Below are 21,235 nucleotides of genomic sequence, written 5' to 3' on the forward strand. Positions count from 1 at the left end.
TTTCTTCCTGGGTTTTTGTTATGACAGTATTACAGTGAAGACCTATATACATCTTGGCATGTGCTGCAGTAAGACCTGTGCAACACGTACCTGGCAGTGCACTGCAGGTTAAGGGGTGTGGGTATTAACAGTTTTGATAGATATTGCCAGATTGCCCTCTGAATGCTTGGACTGGTTCATTCTTCTAGAGTGTGTTTTCTTCCCAGCTTTTTATTTCAAAAAATGTTAGACCTAAAAAAAAATTCTAAATAAATTTAATGAATACACAAATGTCCTTCATCTAGGTTTATCAATTACTGTGTTGCCACATGTATTGGTGTGCTAAGGCTGCCATAACAAAGTATAGAATGGGTGTATTAAACAACAGAAATTTATTTCCTCACAGTCCTGGAGGCTGCAAGTCCCAGGTCAAGGTGTCAGCAGGTTTGGTTTCTCCTGAGGGCTCTCTCCTTGGCTTGCAGGTGGCTGTCTTCTCACTGTGTCCTCACATGGTCACCCCTCAGTCTATGTGTGTGTCTTAATCTCCTTTTCTTATAAGGACACCAGCCATAGTGGATTAGGGCCCACCCATGGACCTTGTTTTACTTTTATTACCTCTTTTAAGACCCTGTCTGCAAGTAATCACATTCTGCGGTCCTGGGGGTTAGGAATTCTTCATGTGAATTAGGGGGGTGGGAGGAGGAATACAATTTGGCACATAACACCATATTTGCTTCTCTTGTTTATATTAATATAATTATAAATATTTATTATATCATTACTTGTATTTATCATTTATAATTATAGTGTAATTATTTATAATTACAAGTTATACCATTTATATTTATTATATATAATTATCATAAATAATGTATAATTTTCCCCCTAAACCACTTGAAAGTCAATTGTACCCATTCTGGTACTTTAGCACGTATCTCCTAAGAATGAGGACATTCTTCTTGGGTTATGTTTTGATGTCCTTTATTTTATGCTGATGGGGACAGACTCCCCTGAGGAGAAGAACACATGAGCAGGAAGCGCTGTGGCCCTGCCTGTGGGCTTTCCCTCCAGATGGCTTGCCCTGGCCCAGCTCCCTCCGCATCTCCTTCTTGAGCCCCCAGCCCCTCAGCCCAGAGGATGCTTGCAGAACCTCTGGGCCTCCCTCAACTCCTCCCTCAACTCCTCCCTCAAGACTCTTCGGCCTTGCTGATGTTTTGGATCTGTCCTGTGTCAACGGGATGAGAGGCCTCCTCACAATTTCACCTGCTTTTTGGTCTCTCTATCAAAATGTCTCTAAACACCAGACATTTCATTTCTGTGCATAGACAGTCCTTGCTTTGCAAACCAGGGGCTGCCTGTATTTATTTAGAGAAGTAGGGCTTATTGATTGGCCACCCGTTTCTCTCTCCCTGCCTTCCTCTTCCTGCATCCTCACTGCAGCCTGGGGCTCTGCCAGAAGTCTGTTCTTGCCTGCTACCATCGTGTCTGTTTCTTCCTCGGTACTTTTGTGTGGGAGAACATCACACATGCGGCACTTGCATTGTTTGTTTGAGTAGATAGAGTCGTTGTGGAAATAAGTCTGCCTAGGGCTTCAGTGGAGGACAAAACACTTAGAACTTATTTGTTTCCTTCAGTGTAAACAGTTATGTCTCAGACCCACCCAAGGTGAAGATATCGGTCTGGGGAGCCTTTGCCATTCGACGTGGTCAGGCTGTTGCTGAATGAGCATCCTGCCTCCACTGTCCTGTGCTGGGAGTGCCACTGCCTGGTGCTGGGACACAACCAGCATCCTTGCTCAGTCCTCTCCACTCCCAGAAACCCACCATCTACACAATTCAGAGCCGCTTTTCCACCATTCCCACTGTGTCTTTGCCTCTGCTTAGGTCTCTTCCCTGGCTTTTCCTTCCCAGCAGGATTCATTCCAGACTCCTTGGCCTGGCACTCAGGACGCTGCTCAACCTGTCTCCCTTGTTACCTGCTATATTAAAGCCAAATCAAATTATGCCACACACACTCTGTCACGTCATGTCCCTGTACCTGTCAGCTCATGGTGTGTGCTCTGTCCAGACGGCTGTTCTCTCCCCTCCCTGGTCCATTTGCTAGCCTTGTCCCCGGTCCCCAGGACTGGGCTTGGCCACCTTCCTGACTGGTGCCCTTCCTCCAGGCAGGCAGGCAGGCTCCTGCCTTCACTCTGCCTCAGACTTATCTGTTCTCGAGCGCTCGCCACCCTTGTTGGGTACGTGTCTGCCCTCCCCTACAGCTGCCTCTGCCTTTGTCTCCACAGCTCCTGGCTTGGAGCAGGCACTCTGTGAACGTTTGGGTGGGTGGGCGGATGGATGGATTTGTCGTTGGATCCTGAACTTAGAAGTAGCTACATTCCCCTTTGCGGTTTCCAGTCCCTGTCTGAGAGACCCTTGTCACAAAGAAGAAAATACAGTTTTCCACATGCTGTGAGGAGCCATTCTTCCTAAGTAGCCGGTTCAGAAGAGTCTACTGGTCGGTAGCAACAGGGCCTCTGAGACCTTCATGGCTTCTTGCACATCATCCCATGTTAAAGAGCAAGTACCCTGACTCAGTGGTTTTAAACACTGAGTGTGCCGAGAACCCTCAGCTTGTTAAATGCACTTCGCTTCCTTATCACTGTAGAAAGGTACTGAATATCTGTCTTTTCTTTCAGTCAAACGCTTCAGAGAACCAAAGCATGAAAGACGTCCTTGGAGGATATGGTGCGTATTTAAATATTAACTCATTCCTAGAATGCTTTTGACTTTTTGGGGGGGTGGCATGGAATGTGAGCAATTATACATAACATAAAGTGTTGAAATTCATTAGTCCAGTTAGTCATCAGGAACTGTGTGTAATATGAAAGCACTTCTGTTTCTCCAGATAACTGTTGAGCCCACTATAGGGCTAGTGACAGCCAGATGGTAGCGATTCTGTCATAACTCTGCTGTCTAGTTTTAGGAGGTGGAAGATGATACAGATGTATCAGTCCGTGCTGCAGGCTTTGTTAGTTATGTCTGCCTGTTGTTGGACTATATTAAATCTTTGGATTCTCTATGCGTAACCAAAAAAATAATCTAAATTTGGAGATAAGTCAAATGTACCATGTAGATGCCCCTGTCCCCAAAACTAGTCTTTCTTAGTCCCAGGATGACCTTGTGGCAGCAGTTTTTCCTTCATAGAAATGGTGGTTAAAGCTTCAGACATAACTTCCAAAGACAAAACTCCAAAAAAATAAATCACTTAGAAGGAGACAGCCAGCTCCTCAGGACAACATAATGCCCTCAAGAAGCCATCTTTCTTGCACCTGTCCTAACAATATCTACTTTCCCTCCAGAGGAAACTTCCGATAAATCTCTGTGATAAAGGCCCCTTTATAAAATTATAAGCATATTCTTGATTGATCTTCAGTGCATTATTTCTCAATGTTGATAATTCGTTTTTATTTTCCACCAGTCGGTTTCTCTCAAGTCTGGGTATCTAGCTTAGGTGGGGCGGCCTGGGGGAATGTGGAGTTGGGTTTTACACACAATCCCCTTTGGCAGCTCCTACTTTGCCCTGATTTTAGGAAATGATTTTCAAGCCTCAGTTGCAGGTTTGGTCTGGATAATCTCTAAGGTCTGTTCCAGCCCTGGGACCCATGCCTGTGTGCCCCTTTATCACCCCTGTCAGTGGCCTGGCCCAATTCTGAATGCCCAGCCTGGGAGGCCAAGAGAGGTGACCACAATCCAAAGGTTCCTCGACCACAGACTGTGAGTGGTCCCCAGGTGTTCATGGCTGAGGAGAAACTGAGGGCCCACATTATCTCCACAGTGCTCCTGCCACCTGTCCCAAAGACTACCAACTTTGTTTTTTCTTTTCTGAAACTTCTGTCCTCTAGTCCAAGGGTTGGCAAGCTATAGCCCGCAGGCCCAATCTGACTGCTGTCTGTCTCCATAAATAAAGTGTCAGTGGGTTGCTAGTGACTGGCTGCTCTTACAGTGCAGCAGCAGAGTGCGTCGTTGCTACAGAGGACGATGGCCCGCAGCCTAAAACATCTACTCTCAGACCCTTCACAGAAAAGTTTGTCTGCCCCAAACGAGCCCGTTGTTTAAGCGGCAGCAGCTGAAGGTTGTTTAGGGCTCCAGAGGCAGTGCTGGATGAGTGCAAGTCTCGTTAAGCTTGCACATCATTCAGCTTGTGTGTGAAGTCAGTTGGGAGCTCTTTGAAGTAGAGGCACCTCAGACCCCATCCAAAGCTGTGTTCAAGCATTTTGTTTTGAAGTAACAAAAATGAAAAAGTGAGGGCTTCCCTGGTGGCGCAGTAGTTGAGTCCGCCTGCCGATGCAGGGGACACGGGTTCGTGCCCCAGTCCAGGAAGATCCCACATGCCGCGGAGCGGCTGGGCCCGTGAGCCATGGCCGCTGAGCCTGCGCGTCCGGAGCCTGTGCTCTGCAACAGGAGAGGCCACAACAGTGAGAGGCCCGCGTACCGCAAAAAAAAAAGAAAAAGAAAAAGTGAAAACACATTTTAAACGTGTTTTGTGTGTTTAAATCTGTGTTATTAATCAGTGGCCTTTCAGGGATGCAGTGTTACGGTTTTGAAAGGGGGCTGAAACGCCAAGCCTGAGTTAGTCCCAACGCCCCAGGAAGAGGTGACGAGTAACTGGAAGTTTGGGGTCTCCCCAGTGGCTTTTTTCTTTTTTTCCTGTTTCAGACTTATCATTTTCCCCAAATTGGTTATTACCCTCCTGTCAGAGTGATAACAAGTGCTGATTCTATTTTGTACAGGTTTTTAGACACTTCCAAACAAGCCATAGGAATGCTATTCATCCACTTTGCAAATGTATACCTAGCAGATCTCACTGAAGAGGACCCTTGTTCACTGTAAGTGGCCCATATTTGAGTGCAAACATCACCTGCCCCTCCATGCCTTGCTTTCTGCTGCCAGTCATGTTCCCTCTAGCTTGGGGAGGGGGCAACTCCCCTTCGTCTCTGTGCTCATCTGAGAGATTGTTGTGTGCGTGCTGGGTGTTAAGGTTTTGCCCAGTGACAGTTGCCCTGTGCTCTGGCTTTCTGCTAATCAACCTCAGTTCTGTCCCTTGGCCTTCTAGTGCCCTTATGTCTCCCAGTTTCCAAGCAGCCCCTGGCAAAGCAGCATAATGCCCCGAAGGAGTGTCTGTGCTGGAGCAGTACACATAGGGGCTTCTCTGTGGTGTCAGCCATTCAGGGTCAAAGCCATTGTTGACCATCATTGACCTCTTTGACCTGAAGACCATGGGTGGTTCTGCCTTGTCAGTGCAGTCAGTGTGCCTTCCACACAGCCCCCAAAGCTGTCTGCCTGAAACCCCAGTTGGGCCATGATACCTGTCCTCCTTGCGGGCAGCACCCGAACAGTGCCACTCTTAGCAGATGGAGTAGAAGAGGCTGCTCCCCTTCCCTGTCCTGGCTCCATCTGCTGCCCTCCTCGCTCAGACTTAGTGCTCCAGCCATGCTGGGCTGCTCCTGGTGGCCCTCAACCCCACCGGCTGTCTCCTGCTTCTCTGCCTTTGCTCGCACTGCCCTCTGCCTGGAATGCCCCCCAGCCCTGCCGTGCCTCTGAGGGAGAGTGGGGTGGAGGGCTGGTGAGTCCCTTGCCAAGAGGTTCAGTGTATATTTAAGACCATTTGGACTGGAAGATTCCTTTAAGCTTCTCTTGTTTGGTGACAGTGTGTAGTTTTGAGATTTAGTTCAGGTCCTGATTCAGAAGGAGGTTGTAAAGTCTTCCCTCCCCAGGGTTTTTTACCTTAAGACCTGGATAGGTTGTAATCTGTTAGGGTGTAGTCCCACAGCAGGGGACCGGAAGGGCGATCCTCCCATAGGGGAGTTGGTTAGGAAAGGGCCTTGTCCTTCTAACCCTTGAGCCCAGCAGCAAGCTTGTGTCATCCTCTGGTGGAGTTTCTTGGTTGGCCGGGATATGCTGAGAGCCAGCTGCTCACCCTGGAGGCACTGGGGTGAGGAACCCTGTCTCCTGGTGCCGCCTTGGTCACTGGTGGACTTTGACAAACTGAATCACAGCTGGGATGGAGAAGGGACTGCTGACAGATGTCGAGTGCTTAGCCAGAGGAGAAAAGGCCCAAAATGGAGTTAGGTGTGGTGAAAAGAGCCCTTGAATGGGAGGCCAATCAGCAGGAAGGCAGCTCAACTTCCCTGAGCCTCTGTTTCCTCATCCAGATCCCCAGGATCACCATGAAGATTTCATGAGATGATGAGTACATGCAACGTTGGAAGTCATAGAGACACTTGCCAATGAAGATGTTAATAGCTCAATCAAAGGATATTGTCATTAAAACATAGGAAAGACACGTGAGCTCCAGCAGTCGGTTGAAGAGCTGTTGAGGGGAGACTAGGCAGGCAGAGCAGGCCTTGCCCCACAGAGTGGAGAGGTCCTGGCCTGTGGAAGAGCAAGTGCTGCAGCAGGTTCCATTCCAGCCCCATCATCCGTGAATAGCCCTATGACTTTTTTCAAATGGGGGAAGGGTTGGGCTGGACCTGGAGCATCTTGGTACTCTACAGACCTAGAAGGGAAGCCAGTCAGTTCAGGGAGAGGAGAAATGTACAAACAGAGGAGGGTGAACAACTTCCTGTGGCTGCAGGGTTGCCCCGTGCTGGGGATACTGCTCTGGGTGGGAGTTTGGCTTTTGTGACATCCGAGGGGCTATGATTCTAACAGCACATTTGTGTAGCACTTAATACGTGGCAAGCACTGTTCACGTATGTTGACTCGTTTGATCCTCGTAACAGCCCTGCAATATAGATACTTGGGTTATCCTCATTTACAGTTAGAGAACTGAGGCACAGAGAGATTTATATAACTTAATTGAGTTCACACAGCTCAAGAGTGATGGAGCGGGGATTTGAACCCAGCCAGTCTGGCTCCGGGACCCACAGGATACCCTGTTGGCTGCCGGTCTCACCTGTGTTGAATATAGAGTCTAGAGCTTTCTGTCTTTATTCCTAAGGCCTGGGACGCAGTAAACTCGAATCAATGTTTGGTGAGGGATGAATGAACTAATGCATGCATGTGTATCAGGTTCTCTTGATATTTTCAGGATGGGTCCCAGATGTCAGAACCACTTGAAACCAATGCAGTTTAAGCATCTGAGAGCAGCTTTAGCCTAGGGCCAGAGCTCAGCTGTGAACTTGGAGAAACTGCCTGGGAAGCAGTCGCTATGCCTTCTCTGGTCTGTGGTCTGAGAGTGACCCCTTGTGATTTTAAAGAGGAAGGGCAGGCAGGAAGAAAAGGCCGTCCCCTCCCTCTGGTTTTCTCACCACTCCAGGGCACACGCAGCCGCCCCCTTCCCCCTTCAGCACATGCTCCCTCAGGTTTCAGAGTGCTGTGCATGTCACTGAGGCCGCTGAGGCTGGGTCTTGGGGTTGGGGCCACGGGCCTGCATAAAACATCTCAAGCCTGAGCAACTCAGCAGTGCCGCAGTTGTTCTGTGGTATCCAGAGCTTCCCTAGGGGGGTTTCCTAGCCTTGTGGCATCTAGAAGGCTAGCACCTGACCCCGTGACTGCTTGTCTCCTGCTTTGTCTGGAGAGCTGCAGCCTGTGTTCAGGGCCCTCGAGGGAAAGCCAGTGAGCCAGGGGCCTTTCCTTGGTGAGGGAAGAAGTGTGTGTCGGATAGATGAAAACAGACCCCACAAGAACGAGAGGTCAGGGTGGGCATGCTCCTCTGACCCTCCTCTCCTTCCTCCATCATCTTGCCTTTTCCATGGGGGGTTAAGCTCTCTCTTTAGAAATACTTACTCGTGCTTGCTTCCATGGCAGGCTCTGAAGCACAGGGGTGAGCAGGGGCCACGTGGCCCTGCCCTCTTTGGTCTAGGAAACCCCGGGGGCCATTTCCTGAACTGCTCTGCTGCAGCAGCACTGTCTCGGGGCCTTGGGAGGGCTGGGCCTCCAGGGAGTGAACAGTTAGGGCACAAATTATTTTTATCGATTAAGTTCTGTTTTGCTTCCGGCTTCCTTGGCTGCTTCCAGGCACTCTGTCCCAGTCTTCATTTGGCAGGAACACTTGAGGGCTTTCGACTTTCTTGGTCGCTCCTCCACCCACTTTGAGCAGTGCACTGTCCCGGGGCATGAGGCCTTCCTGGGCTCCCGGAGGTGAGCCCTGCAGCCTCTTGCACAGGCACACTGGAGGCTCCCACCTCCCAGAACAGGACCAAACAGTGCTGGGTCCCCAGCCTTGACCTTGGCCCTGGAAGCACGTGGGCCCAGCTCCCTGGGTGGTGTTTCCTGATGGTGCCACTGTGCCCTCTCCTCACAGGTACCTCATCAACTTCCTCTTGGACGCCACCGTGGGCATGCTGCTCATCTACATGGGCGTGCGCGCCGTCAGCGTCTTGGTGGAGTGGCAGCAGTGGGAGTCCCTGCGTTTTGGCGAATATGGTAACGTACCACGGACGCTAGACAGGGCTGTGGAGGGGGCTTCCTGGAGGGGGCTCTGCTCCTTGCCCCGTACAGCCCTCCAGGCCAGTGGGTTCGGAGAAGGTTCAAGAGCTGGTGGCTATGTCCTCTGTGTGGTGGAGAGGCTTGTTCTGGAGCCTGAGCTCCAACCTCCTGCCACATGCCCGAGGCAGGTGGGTGCCTGCTTCGCTGCTTAGGCTCCTAGGAGACAGGAGACACCCTAGAGGCAGGGAGGGGCACAGCCCTCACCTGCAGGGCTGTAAGGCCACCTCACTTTGCCACACTTCCCACCAGGCTCATACCACCTGCCCACCTCGCTAGAGAGATGGGAGGCGGCTCTCAGTTTGGGAGTTGCCAAACTCCCAACTGCATGTCTGTGCTTGTCCTGTCACTGGGCCATTCTACTACTGGGGCTCACCAGGTCAAGACTGGAGTGTCCATCCCCCCACCCCGGGGCCAAGTCACCTTGCTGACCGTGGGCTGCCCCCACCCCAGCATCTGGCATGTACGGTCACCAGGGACACCAGATGAATCCTCAACTCACAGAGACACAGCTTAAAACAGGTGACCTAGGGGTGCTGGCCCAGCTTTGACCCACTCCATCTTGTCATACCCCATGGGATACAGCCTGGGCAGGAAGCTGCCTTCATGCTGGCTCCGGGCACAAATTCAGTGCCTTTTACTTGGTACCCCCAGAGAAGCAGCTGGATGTGCCCTCAACGGGGCTGCTGGTGAGAGGGGTTTCTTTGGGCCTTGCCCCGCTCTGGGGATTTAGCTGTCTCCCACCTTCACAACAGGCCTTGCTGTCTGGAGCCAGGAGCTCCCATTCATGGCAACAACATCAGTGGAGTCTTTGCCATGAGAGGGGCACGTGGGACAAGAAGGAGGGATTCTGTGATGGAACGACCGTGGGATTCTGGATCCCACTCTCCTTTCCTGGTCACACCTCCCAAAGAGCTCATGGCTGTGGCCGCTCACTCCTACATGGCTGAAGACTCACAAGGGACTGACATTTAAAAGGGGAGCTGGTTCGTGGAGCTGGCTGTGAGTGCCTTGGGTATTTCTAGAAATCTTAAGTAATTGTTTGTCTCCATTGACGGGAGATGAGCTCAGGGGAGGGCTTTTCTTAGCCTTGTTACTTGATGCCTGATGAGTCACTGACTTAAGATAGTGTCCGACACACAGCGTGTGCCCCTGTGTCTCCAGGGAAGGCTGCAGAGAAGCTCCAAGTCATTGACTCCTCAACTTGGAGGATGGAAATGGACCACAGCACACAGGGACCAAAGCAACATCATCCTCATTTATAGGATAGGCATCCACAGGGGTTGAGTGACACAGGAAGCTCATCCAGACAGTGCACAGCTTGGAGGGCCTCTTGGCTACTACACTGAGATATGCAATCCTCCCACCATCTCCAAGAGCAGTGCTCATAGCTTCTTCTTTGCTGTTAAGATCCCTTCTGGAAGGCAGGGCTCTCGACTCAACTGTAGCTGAGCAGTGCTACGAAAGAGCCACTCATAGCCAGTCATGCCGCTCAGTGACGTGGGAGTGGAGGCCAAGTCTGGTCCTGATACGCTGGACATTATGGTACCACCTATTCTCAGCGTGTTTTGTTTGCATCCTTAAGAGAGATTGAAAGGAAGAAGGCAGTGGTTGTTTAAACCTCTTGTTTCCATGCCACCCTCCTCCACCCACTTAGCCTGCCTCAGCCCCTGCCCTTGGGTCATCCCACCCCTGCCTTTGGGAACCAGAGTCTTCAAGCCAGGGTGTTTCCACGTGAAGCTGCCCTTTATGAGGACCGTCTGGGTCCTCCCTCCCCAGGCTGAGGAAGGATAGTGGATGTCAGTTACCTGGTTTCTATTTCTGTCAATTTCTATTGTTTTCTTCTTGCAGCTGTAACAAATTACCACAAAACTAGTGGCTTAAAACAACACAAATTTATTATCTTACTGTCTGTAGTTCAGAAGTCCGACATGGGTCTCATGGACTAAAACCAGGGTGTCAGCAGGACTGGTTCCTTCTGGAGTCTCTAAGGGGAGAATCGGTTTTCTTGTCTTTTCCACATTCTGGAGGCTACCTACATTCCTTGGCTCATGACCCCTTCCTCCATTTTCAGGGCTAGCAGATGCAGGTTGAGTTCCTCTCATATCATATCACTGTGACCTTCCCCCACCTCCTTCCACTCTAAAGTGCCCTTGTGATTACATTGGGCCCACCTGGATAGGCCAGGATGCTTTCTCTTAGTCAGCTGATCAGCAGCCTTAATCCACTTGCAGCCTTGAGTCTCTGCCACGGTAGCTCCATAGTCACGGGTTCTGGGGATTAGGTTGTGGACACTATTCTACCTATTGCACCTGTTAACCGGCCCATCCACTTGAGGCAGTAGTTCCAGGTAGGCCACAGAGCTCTCTTCTCAGGTGAGAGAAGAAAAGGGGCTTGTTTTCTAGGTGTTTCCATGGTCCCTAGAAGAGAAGGTGAACTTGCTAACAAGAACATGGTCCGTGGGGAATAGACCACACAGCCCTGAGGGGCGAGACAGGGTCCAGGGAGGACGTGGTGTCTGCAGTCTGAAGACCAGGCTGCTCTTCCTTAGGCAGAAGCCCTGAAAACGAGGTCTCTGTCCTTTGGGCACCAGTGGTGTGTGGGCTTTGCTGCCCGCCCCTGTCCTTGTGCTCCCTCCAGAGGCCTCTCTAGATACAGACGTGTTCCGTCCTTTTGGTCCCATCCATCCCTGTGATTTATCCTGAGGAAAGAATCCAACAAAAACAAAACGCCCACGCACCTCAGTGTGTCCAGTGTGGTAAAAAGCAGAGCACACGAGAATGCCTGGCTTGTCTGTCCTTAAAAGACGAGGCTGTGGACAGACTCTCAAATGAAACAAATCAGAAAAACCAGCGCATGTGCACTCACTCCAGCTGTGGCTACGAGGGCTGGATGCTTGGAGGAAACGGTGTGTGAGAGTGGGGTCACATGTGACTTTTTACTTTTTTTTTCCACCATGTATTTATTTATCTGTTTGTTTATTTATTTATTTATTTTTGACTGTGTTGGGTCTTCGTTGCTGTGCACGGGCTTTCTCTAGTTGTGGCGAGTGGGGGCTACTCTTCGTTGTGGTGCACGGGCTTCTTGTTGTGGAGGCTTCTCTTGTTGCGGAGCATGGGTTCTAGGCACGTGGGCTTCAGTAGTTGTGGCGCACAGGCTCAGTAGTTGTGGCTTGCGGGCTCTAGAGCACAGGCTCAGTAGTTGTGGTGCACGGGCTTAGTTGCTCCATGGCCTGTGGGATCTTCCTGGACCAGGGCTCGAATCCGTGTCCCCTGCATTGGCAGGCAGATTCTTAACCACTGTGCCACCAGGGAAGTCCTCACCATGTTTTTAGACTTTCTTACTCAAGCATCTACATGAAAAACAGAGGCAGCTGCCTCTAAGTTGTGGCTCTGAAACTCAGAGCAGTGGAATTCAGGAGGCAGTGTGAGGCCCCCTGAGAAGGAAAAGCATCTTCTTTTTCTGTCGGCCACTTAAAACTTGGAGCAAATGGAGTGAGCATGCTCTGAGCAAGTATATTTTCTTTTGATATTAAATGTTAACTCGTTGTGTTGACTTTTAAACACACTAGTCCCAATTCAGACTAGATTGGGATTCAGTCCCAATCCTACCAAGTGCTTCTGTCTGACTCTCCCCCGTTTCACTTAAACAGTTTTTAACAAGTATTTTCAGCTGCTGTTTTTGAGGACTTTCCTCAATAACGTCAGGTAGTTTACCGGAAGGATTACAAAATTCCATTAAAAATCTGGTTAGGAGGGCTTCCCTGGTGGCGCAGTGGTTGGGAGTCCGCCTGCCGATGCAGGGGACGCGGGTTCGTGCCCCGGTCCGGGAGGATCCCGCGTGCCGCGGAGCGGCTGGGCCCGTGAGCCATGGCCGCTGAGCCTGCGCGTCCGGAGCCTGTGCTCCGCAATGGGAGAGGCTGCAGCGGTGGGAGGCCCGCGTACCGCGGAGAAAAGAAGAAAAAAAAAAAATCTGGTTAGGAGAGATTGCACTTCTGAAGTGGCTTTTTGGCTCAAATGTGAAAGTAAATAGGACACCGCAGAAGAGGCAGTGACGTCTTTCTGCATGTTTTCTGTGCACTTCTCCAGAGGTTTTCCAGAAAAGGGAATGGCCTGGGGTTGTGTCCATTACAGCTGCCGGAAGGTGTCCACTGGGTTTCCATCACATACAGCTGGCAAGGCTGCGGGCCTCCGGCACCCATGCTGGACAGGGATTGCTGCAGAAACTGCAGAATCAAATGAGAAGCCGGATGTTCCTCTGGAGGCCAGATTCTCCTCACAGCCTGGATTGGGGCCTTTGTCTCCCCTGCAGTGTTACTCTCTAGCCCCCTCCGGGCCAACGTGGTCACACAGCTCCGGCAGGGCTTCCAGAGTGGCCCCTGGTGGCGTCCCCCCACCCCCCACTCTCCCCTGGGTCTCCCGCTCTGGAGGCGTTTGTGGCTCCCCAGGGACTCACCCATCCCATGGGTTCTGCCTGTCACTGAGGATGTAGGATGTTCCCTGGAGGGGTCCTCCACCCTTCATCAAGTCCCTTCTGAAACTTTCTGGAGGCACTGAGTGTCCCCCAGTGCAGACTGTTGTGTTCCTGTGATTCCTGTGCTGTTTCTCAAGCACAGTGACCAATGGGATCACAGACGGACCTTTGTCACAGCCCCTCCTCACCTTGGAGGTTCCTCTCTTTTCTTCCATGTCCCCAGCCGAAGGTGTTTTGGGGTGCCCCCCTAGACAGAATCTGAATTTCCCCAGAGTCAGGTTTCTGCTCTCAGGGCTGAGGGCAGCAGGAATGGCCGGGAGAGTGGGCCGGGGGTAGGAGACAAACAGAGAGGTCATTTGCTGCCTTCATGATTCAAACCCTCAGCCCGCTCATGGACGGGGGAAAGATGGGTAGCACTACAGCCACTGGAAAAATCAACAACGGATAATAATAGCAGTCTTGCTTAACACAGCCTCTGCTGCCAGTGGACAAAAAGAGCCAGCTTTTCTGAGCTCCAGCAATGGGCACTTACTAACTTTAGTGCTTTGTAATTATATCTTGGGCTGTCTTGAAAGAAAGGCCACTTTGGTATCTCCAAATTAGGAATTCTCTGATTTTGTTTAAAACACCTACATTTGTTTGTTCGGCCGAACTGATTCTTGGCGCTCTGGAGGGCTCATTCAGGAGCTCTGGGGTGGGGTGGGGTGTGAGGGCTCACAGGAGCTGTGGGCAGTGGGGGGGCGGGGCATTGGTGTCTGCGCCCCGCGTGACCAAGCCCGCTCTCCCTGCAGGAGACCCTCTGCAGTGCGGAGCCTGGGTTGGACAGTGTGCCCTTTACATCGTGATCATGATTTTTGAAAAATCTGTCGTCTTCATTGTCCTCCTCATACTTCAGTGGAAGAAGGTTTGCCTCTTGTTCCGTTCTTTACCAGCTCCTCGAGACGCTAAGCAAGACAGTACTCCCCCACCCCAGCCCTATTGGGAAACCAAATTGCTTGTTGTTGTTTTTTTTTAACTCCATGAATGCACCTGGATTGGTTTTGATGGGGCAGCTCCTGGCTACCTATCAAGAGCAGTAACTTGTCAGTTTTTTACGTAGCATCCTTCCACTTCGGCCATACACGTCTGCTCTAGGTTAAGCCTTGGAACATATAAAGCCCATGAAAATACAGTCCCCACCCTGGGCTTGCTTACGGTGGTCGGTTAATTGTAAGTGTTGTCAGCGGGTGTTCTCTACATTTGCAGGTGCTTCCTCATGCACCTCTCTTGGCCAGTGGTTTAACCGAGCCTTTTGGTGCCACAGGCAGTGTGGCTGGTCACAGGTTCCCATGGTTCCTAACCCTGCCCTCTGGCCCCAGGGCTGTGCAGTTAAGCTTCCACTGCCCACAGGAAACCAGCCAAAGAGACTTTGGGGACAAGTAACTCAGATCTTGGCCTGCTTTGGTTTTATTTGTGGCTGAGATTTATTTTTTTAAGAAAATAAACCAAGGCTTTTGGGAGCTGTTGCCCTTGAGGAGGCGGTTGGGGTGCAGGGTTTCTGTTAGAAAGTGGTCGGCGCCTCATTGCTAGTAGCTGTGATGAGCGCCCACCAACCTCCTCCTCTCCTCACACTCTCCAGCCTCACCCCGTGCCTGCTTCGTAAAGTGCTTCCCGCCCCACCCCTGTCCCCCGTCCCTGCGTCGTTTCGCCTCTCAAGCACTAACTGCTCCCAGTGGTCTCCAAGGGCGTCAGTCCCTTGTTAGCAGTCAGGTCTGGGGACTGTGTGGCCCTGGATGTGAGGTGCTGTTCTCATCAGGGCTCTGGGGGGAGTGTCTAAGGTAAGCCCCCTCGCAAGGCCTCGTGGGTGATTTCCAGTGCCGTATCACCCCCCCACTCCCCCACCCCCACCCCGAACTTTCTCTGGGGTCTCCTCCACCCTCACTGAGTCTACTTCTCTTTACAGGTGGCCCTGTTGAATCCCATTGAAAACCCAGACCTGAAGCTGGCCATCGTCATGCTGATCGTCCCCTTCTTTGTCAATGTCAGTGCCTTGTTGCATTTTTTACCCTGTTTGCCCCCTGCCTTCCCGTGTCTGTCAGAATTCTGAGTCTGATGGAGAAAACACCTTATAGCCCTCGGGTCCCTCCATGCAACCATTTGCCACCTCCCATCCCCACCCCGGACCTGGAAATAGCAGGATTGCTTCCTCAACATGCACATCCCTGCTCTGGGGCCTCTGTGCAAAATGAAGGGTTCTGGGATCTTTGTCTTGCCCTCCCTGCCCCGTGTGTAACAGCAGCTTCTAGATTAAGATTGTCAGGAATTCATCCCCGTCATTTATTCCTGACCGCAGGGCTCCAAGAGGAACTCATGAGCACTCTGGCTAGAAATTAAGAAATAAGAAAACGGTAAAGGAACCTGGGGATGACAGATGTGGCAGGTGTGCTGGCCAACTGCTCGGCCCAGGGGAGGAGCCCCCACTAGGAGTCCGGAGACCTTGGTTCAGGCCCCACTCTGCCAACTGCTGCAGCACCTGGGGCAGGCTGTCCCCATCAGTCACCACCACAGAACCCCTTGGGGTGAAACAGAAGAAGGGACATAGAGATTAGGAATCTCTTCGTAGACTGCTGAGAAAGAGAGCAGGGGGCCTGGATGATGTTTTCCTTTCCCTGGTTCTCGATGCTGTGATCTGGAGCAGGGGTGAGAAGGATGGGTGTGGAGCTGCTCAGCTTGGTTTCACAAATGGCTTATCCCAGAGTAACCTGCACTTTCCTTCCCCCAGGCTCTGATGTTTTGGGTAGTGGACAATTTCCTCATGAGAAAGGGAAGGACGAAAGCTAAACTAGAAGAAAGGGGAGCCAACCAGGACTCGAGGAACGGCAGCAAGGTCCGCTACCGAAGGGCCGCGTCCCATGAGGAGTCAGAGTCTGAGGTAGGGCCGAGCCCTCATGCCGCTGACCCAGGAGGGGTCTGGTCTCGTGTTTGCATCTGTCCTTCTCTTGAGTGCTGAGTCACAGCACCAGCTAGCGGGAGGGAGAGGAGGCTGACAGCTCCCATCCAGCCTGGACCCGTTCCTGCTGTCCTGTGGGCCTTCCTAGGGCCGGGAGCTGGAGCATCTGTTGTGGGTGGCTCGCCTCCAGTAGCCCCTCTTGTCAGTGGAGAAAGACAGGAAAGGGAGGAGCTGCCTTGTTCCAGGGAAGCTGTCAAGGACGTGTGGGCCTGGTCATCGACCTTTAAGCATCAAGGCGTTTGAATCCCTGCCTGTCGTCAAAGAACAAGGGAAGTGTTGGCTAAGCCACCAAGAAGCTTCTGTAGGAATAGCCAGACCTCCCAGGGAGAACCTTACCTCCCCGTATTTTCAAGTTTCCTGAGTTCACATGTTTGGACTTCAGGGAGATTGGTGGTCATAAATAGGAGCCTGGAGGCAAGGTTGTGTGTCCTAGGCAGCCCACAGTACTCACTTTGCACCTGCACTGCGCTGTGGGATGGGGGCTACAGAAATGGCTGAGGCCTTCAGACTTGTGGACAAGGAAGGTGACAGCCTGCACAGGCCATCGTAGCACTCTGCAATAAGTTCTGAGATTGAGGCGTTGACAAAGCCCTGTGAGGACTTGGAACAGTTGGTTTAGCTCTTGGGGGCGTCCTGGAGGGAGCTTTGAAAGCTGACTAGATGGAGGACAGAGGGGAAGCCCGTCTCTTCTCTAGGTGTCCCTAGAACCTGGCACGAGGCCTGTCGGGTTGTAAGAGCGCAGTGAACATTAGGTGAACGACACACAGTGTTTCAGGCAGAAGCAGCTGCTCCTGAGCAGTTGTGGTCATGTGGTTTGGCATTTGGGTACTAATGTGAAATTCACTGTGGCCAGAGTAGCATATATTCCGGAGGGCAGGACAGAATGACAAGAAGTAGGTACAGGCAAAGGTTTGAGCTAGCTGGGCAAGGTGCTTTGTGATCCAGGGTGAGGAATGGGAATGTGCTCGTGCGGCAGGTAGGGAGCCAGAGTGTTCAATCAGGGGACCAAGACTGGAGGCAGGAAGCCCTGCAGGGAGGGGTGGTGAGACCGCCCTGCCCAGGAGGAGAATGAGCTCCCCTTGAACAGGTGCACTTCGGGCCTCTCCGTCCTGACCTGGACTGTGCCAGTCCTTCCCTGGTGCTCTGAGGTCTGTGGAGACAGGCAGGTGGGCAGTGAATGAGTGTCTGCCCTGGATGCCCTAGCTGCGTGGCTGCATCGTTCTGGGGGCTCAGAAGAGCGGAGGTCTTCTGTTTGTCTTCAGAAGTTTACCAGGTTGGCTCAGAGCAGACACTCTGAAATCTCCCTGCTTTATGTTGTGCCCCACAGGTGTTTTCCATTCAGAACGGGGCTTTTCAGTCTGCTTTTGCTGTATTTGAACCAATTTCAAGGACCTAGGACTCCATGTGTGAAGACTGGGCTTTTTTGCCAGGATGACCGTAGGCTAAGTTTGCTCTGACGGGGGTTCGGTCGCAGCCGGAGGTTGGATGGAGAAGCGGGAGCAGAGGGGAGGCGTATCGACTCAGCACTGGTATCAGGAGCCCGTGGATACACGTGGTGTAAAAAAAAAAAAGTCTGGGGTGGGCCAGCTTGTCTCACTCTGTAAAGAGGGCCTCCCCATCACCCTCTCCTAAAGAAACCCGACACTTGAGGCCTCCTAGACAGGCTGGCATTCTGTGCTGGGGTCCAGGGTGGGTAGGTGAAGAGGGCACTGCAGGCAGTGACTCAGGGCCACGCCTCTCCACCACTCAGATCCTGATCTCGGCCGATGACGAGATGGAGGAGTCCGATGTGGAGGAGGACCTCCGGAGACTGACCCCCCTGAAGCCCGCGAAGAAAAAGAAGCACCGCTTCGGGCTGCCTGTATGACGCATCCTCGAGCTGGGGTCGGGTCGGGGCCCGGCCAGCCACCGGTTGGCCGAGGGTCGCTCCGCTGCGTCTTCCCTCCCCTCCTCTCTCTGCCCCTCTTCTACCTCCACTCCTCCCACGGTCTCTGCCCACTCCTAGACTACTGTGACCCGAGGGAGGGAGGCCGCTGGCCCGGTGTGGTAGCTGGAGGTCCCCACTCAGTTGCACTACAAACACTGACCAAATATGCAAGCGAGGCGTTTTGTTTGTGTGTTGTCGTCCCAAGCGGTGTTGTGAGGGACCCAGAAGCCCTGTCCTGCGTCTGGCCGGGTGGCCTCGAGGATGAGAACTCACGTGCACACAGACCGTGGGTGGAGCCTTTCGCCAAGGCTCGGGGGAATGTGAAGACGTAACACGTTTGGGGGCTAAAAGTTACACATTGACCAGGTTGGAACCGCAACGCTTTCTTACTCGAAATGGCTTTTGTAACTATTGATTTCTATAGCTGGTTTTATGAGCTGTCACAGTGTTAATGTTTTTTGAGTATATGTTTATTTCCTATGGGACTCATGGGCAAAACATAGATTTTTAAGTCTTCCGTATACTGTTAACTTTTATATTTTTAAGTTATATTTTCATACTATTGTATTTAAAAACTCTTTTTAATCCCCAAAGAAATGGGTTTGTTTGCCTTTCATGGGTTGTGAACTGGTGGGCGGAAAAAGTCGGGAATTTTTTATTTGGAATATTGTTAGGTAATCTACGATCAGATGAGGTAATGATTCCGGTAGGAAGGGAGGTGGGCCCTCATCTGAAATCAACAAACCCGGTGGTTCTGCAAAGGTCAAGCCTGAGCAGGAGGTGGCCGGTCCAAATGTGGATCCAGGGCCCTGTGAGGGTGGAATAGGAAGGGCTCTGCCCAGGGCCCACCAGTTCCTTGGCACTTCTGCCGGCAGGTTAGAGGTCTTACTGAAACATGCTGGAAAAAGGAGCGTTAAGAGGATTTTGTGTCCAGAGAAATTGAGACTCCGAGGCCACTCCTGTTTGTTCCCTGCTTCTCTTCAGAGCCTCCAGATCTGAAGTTTAAAACACAGTCTTGGCCTCCCCGCCTCCCATGGTGCAGCCTTCAGAACCAGGCTCTGGACCCAGCTCTGGGAACTTCCTCTCAGGCTACGCCTTGCCTGTCAGCTTAGTGTTGTCGACTCGTCTTCTAGAGAACGCCTCTCTGACCAAGTGATCCCGTTTTTCGCATCCTCCAGAGCAGCGGGTGGAGGTGAGCGAGCTTGCTCTCTGCGTCCACAGGCAGGACAAGGTGCTTCAAAGCTTGTGGCCTCCACTCCCCAGCATGGGCATAGGCCCCGTGGCCTTGGGAGTCTGCTGCCCAGCAGTGGAATGGGCTGACCCAGGCACTTGCCCTGCTGTGGGAGCAGCAGCCCAGTGTTTTGTCCCAGCCCAGAGGCAGTCATGGAAGTTTAGGAATAGAGAACCGCATGGCTAAGGTGCGAGTTGGAAGTGAGATCAGTGCAGGGAGGCCACACCACCCAGAACCTTCTTTTTAGGTTCCTACCTAAAAACCTACATAAAAACGTGTCACTCAAACAGATTGGGTCTGAATTGTGGCATGTGAGCCACGCTGTTAAACCAGGCATCCTGGGCCTGTCCTCTGCCTCCCATGGTCTCACCTGTGTGGGTCATGGAGGGACAGGCCTTCTGGAGGCCTTCTCAGCCTGTCGTCCTGTAGGAATCCAGAGGGTCAGAGGAGCTGGGACCTGAATTGCAGAGGGCGGCGACTCTATTACAGTGGGCACCTGCAGCTGGAGAGGAGAGCAGGGTGAGATTGGAGCCCATCTCCACTCTCCCTTAGCTTTGCTCTCATTTTATGCTCCTCCCCCCTCCTACTCTCAGCTGTGTTAGTGGGGGGGCTCCCCAGGGAAGACCAGGACTGACATTGGTCCTGGTAGGTGGCAGGCATCGCTGACTTGCCTTACTCTCTCCTCCTGTTTTGTCTTGGTTTGAATAATCTGTGGCCGCAGCTCTTTCCTGCACCTCCCTGAACCCAGAATCTGAGCTTCACTTTCAGTCTTGAGCTCCTCATGTTTCCAAACCAGGGACGAGGGTGGGGAAGCCACAGGTGTGAAGGATGGAAACTGGGGGTTATACAGACCCCAGATGATCTGCTCATCTCAAGGCTCATCCCAGTGCCTGCTGGGCAGTGGGTTTGGGGGACAAAGAGGTAGCGAGCGAGCAGTGGTTTCTCCCTGTATCCTGATTTTGAAAGGGCTTTAGTCTCTGAGCCTCAGTTGTGTAGCTGGCTAACTAGGACATGGATGTCTAACAGGGAGTCTGATCGTACAGGGCCTTGTCAGCGTGCGGGCCTAAATGGCGTGGCCTGATGTGTTTGGCCTTATCCCTAGGATAAGCTTCCTCACCACCTGCTCCAAGGTGCCTTATGAGGTGCAGCTCTTCACCTGCCACATGGCAAGCATCATTGTGCTTGAGAAACCATGGAACACCAACTGGGTGTTGTGCGCCATCTGTCTGATTTGTCCAAATCTGGACCTCAGCCAAGCCACCCATAATGGAAACTTGTAAGTCAAGGCCATGAACAAGTTTCTTGTAACTGATAGAAATAACCCGATGAGGTAGAACTGTCATATCCGAATGGAAGAGATCGCTGTTGCCCATTTTTCCTTTCTCTGACAGTGGGATGTTGACAATGGCAAGGAGGGATGTTGGTGAGATCCCAGGCAGTGGCTTCTTGGTCTGCTCAGCCCAAAGACCTGCCACATGAAGGCCCGTCAATTAGCCTTCGGGCACACTGGTGGCCTCCTGCCTCAAGCTTTAATCTGTGCCTCTTCCTGACAGCAAGGAGTCATGGGTTAATGTTGACCTGTCATGCCTTTAAAGGGAAAATATATAAAGGCTCAAATTCAGGTTGTTTCTTCCCCTCTTCAGTGTGGGCCTGGAGGCTATAGCCCAGAGTCCCCGTCTGAAGGCTGCCCCAGGAGCCTGGAGGGAGCAGCAGCTGTCAGCAGCTCACTGTGCCCTCCAGACTGCAATTCACTGGCCTTTTTGCAGCCAAGCAAATGCAGACGGCTTGTCAGCCAGAGCAGCCACCTTGTAGGGGGCAGGGTTGGCCTTTAGAAGTTTCACACATTTCCAACTAGGAGTGGAGAGCTCTGTGTTTTACCCTGTGAAACATTGGCAGCTCTGAAGAGCTTTGCTCTTGGGGAGGGACCTTGAGCTCCTGAGTGGGTGGGTGGGTTGGTTTAATTTGATTTCTCTTTTCATGAAGTTTATTAGAAGTCAGACCTACACGAGCAAACCGTGACCGACTTCCACTGCCCTCCCAGCACGGGTGGTTAAATCTGTGGTGTTACGATTCACAGAAACACATTTTTGAAATGAAAGAGAAGACGATGTACTTAACATTGTAAAGTGGTTTACAATAAAGTTTGACATCTTATTACAGTTTTTTAA

General features: G+C 51.9%; 1 protein-coding gene across 1 annotated transcript in view; it reads left to right on the forward strand.

Annotated features, from left to right (window-relative positions):
• Window positions 1-18,420, forward strand: part of LOC307058695 (store-operated calcium entry regulator STIMATE) — a gene marked incomplete at its 5' end in the record, with an annotated part of 52,330 nt that extends 33,910 nt beyond the window's left edge. Inside the window, 7 exons of the mRNA XM_079712294.1 lie at window positions 2,657-2,705; window positions 4,751-4,846; window positions 8,266-8,387; window positions 13,712-13,824; window positions 14,863-14,940; window positions 15,682-15,831; window positions 17,660-18,420. Of these exons, the coding sequence (XP_079568420.1) occupies window positions 2,657-2,705; window positions 4,751-4,846; window positions 8,266-8,387; window positions 13,712-13,824; window positions 14,863-14,940; window positions 15,682-15,831; window positions 17,660-17,776 (725 nt within the window). The 3' untranslated portion in view covers window positions 17,777-18,420. The remainder of the gene's footprint in view (window positions 1-2,656; window positions 2,706-4,750; window positions 4,847-8,265; window positions 8,388-13,711; window positions 13,825-14,862; window positions 14,941-15,681; window positions 15,832-17,659) is intronic.
• Between the last annotated feature and the right edge of the window lie 2,815 nt (window positions 18,421-21,235).

The sequence above is a fragment of the Hyperoodon ampullatus genome (genome assembly GCF_949752795.1).
Source record: "Hyperoodon ampullatus genome assembly, chromosome: 10".
Taxonomy (NCBI): domain Eukaryota; kingdom Metazoa; phylum Chordata; class Mammalia; order Artiodactyla; family Ziphiidae; genus Hyperoodon; species Hyperoodon ampullatus.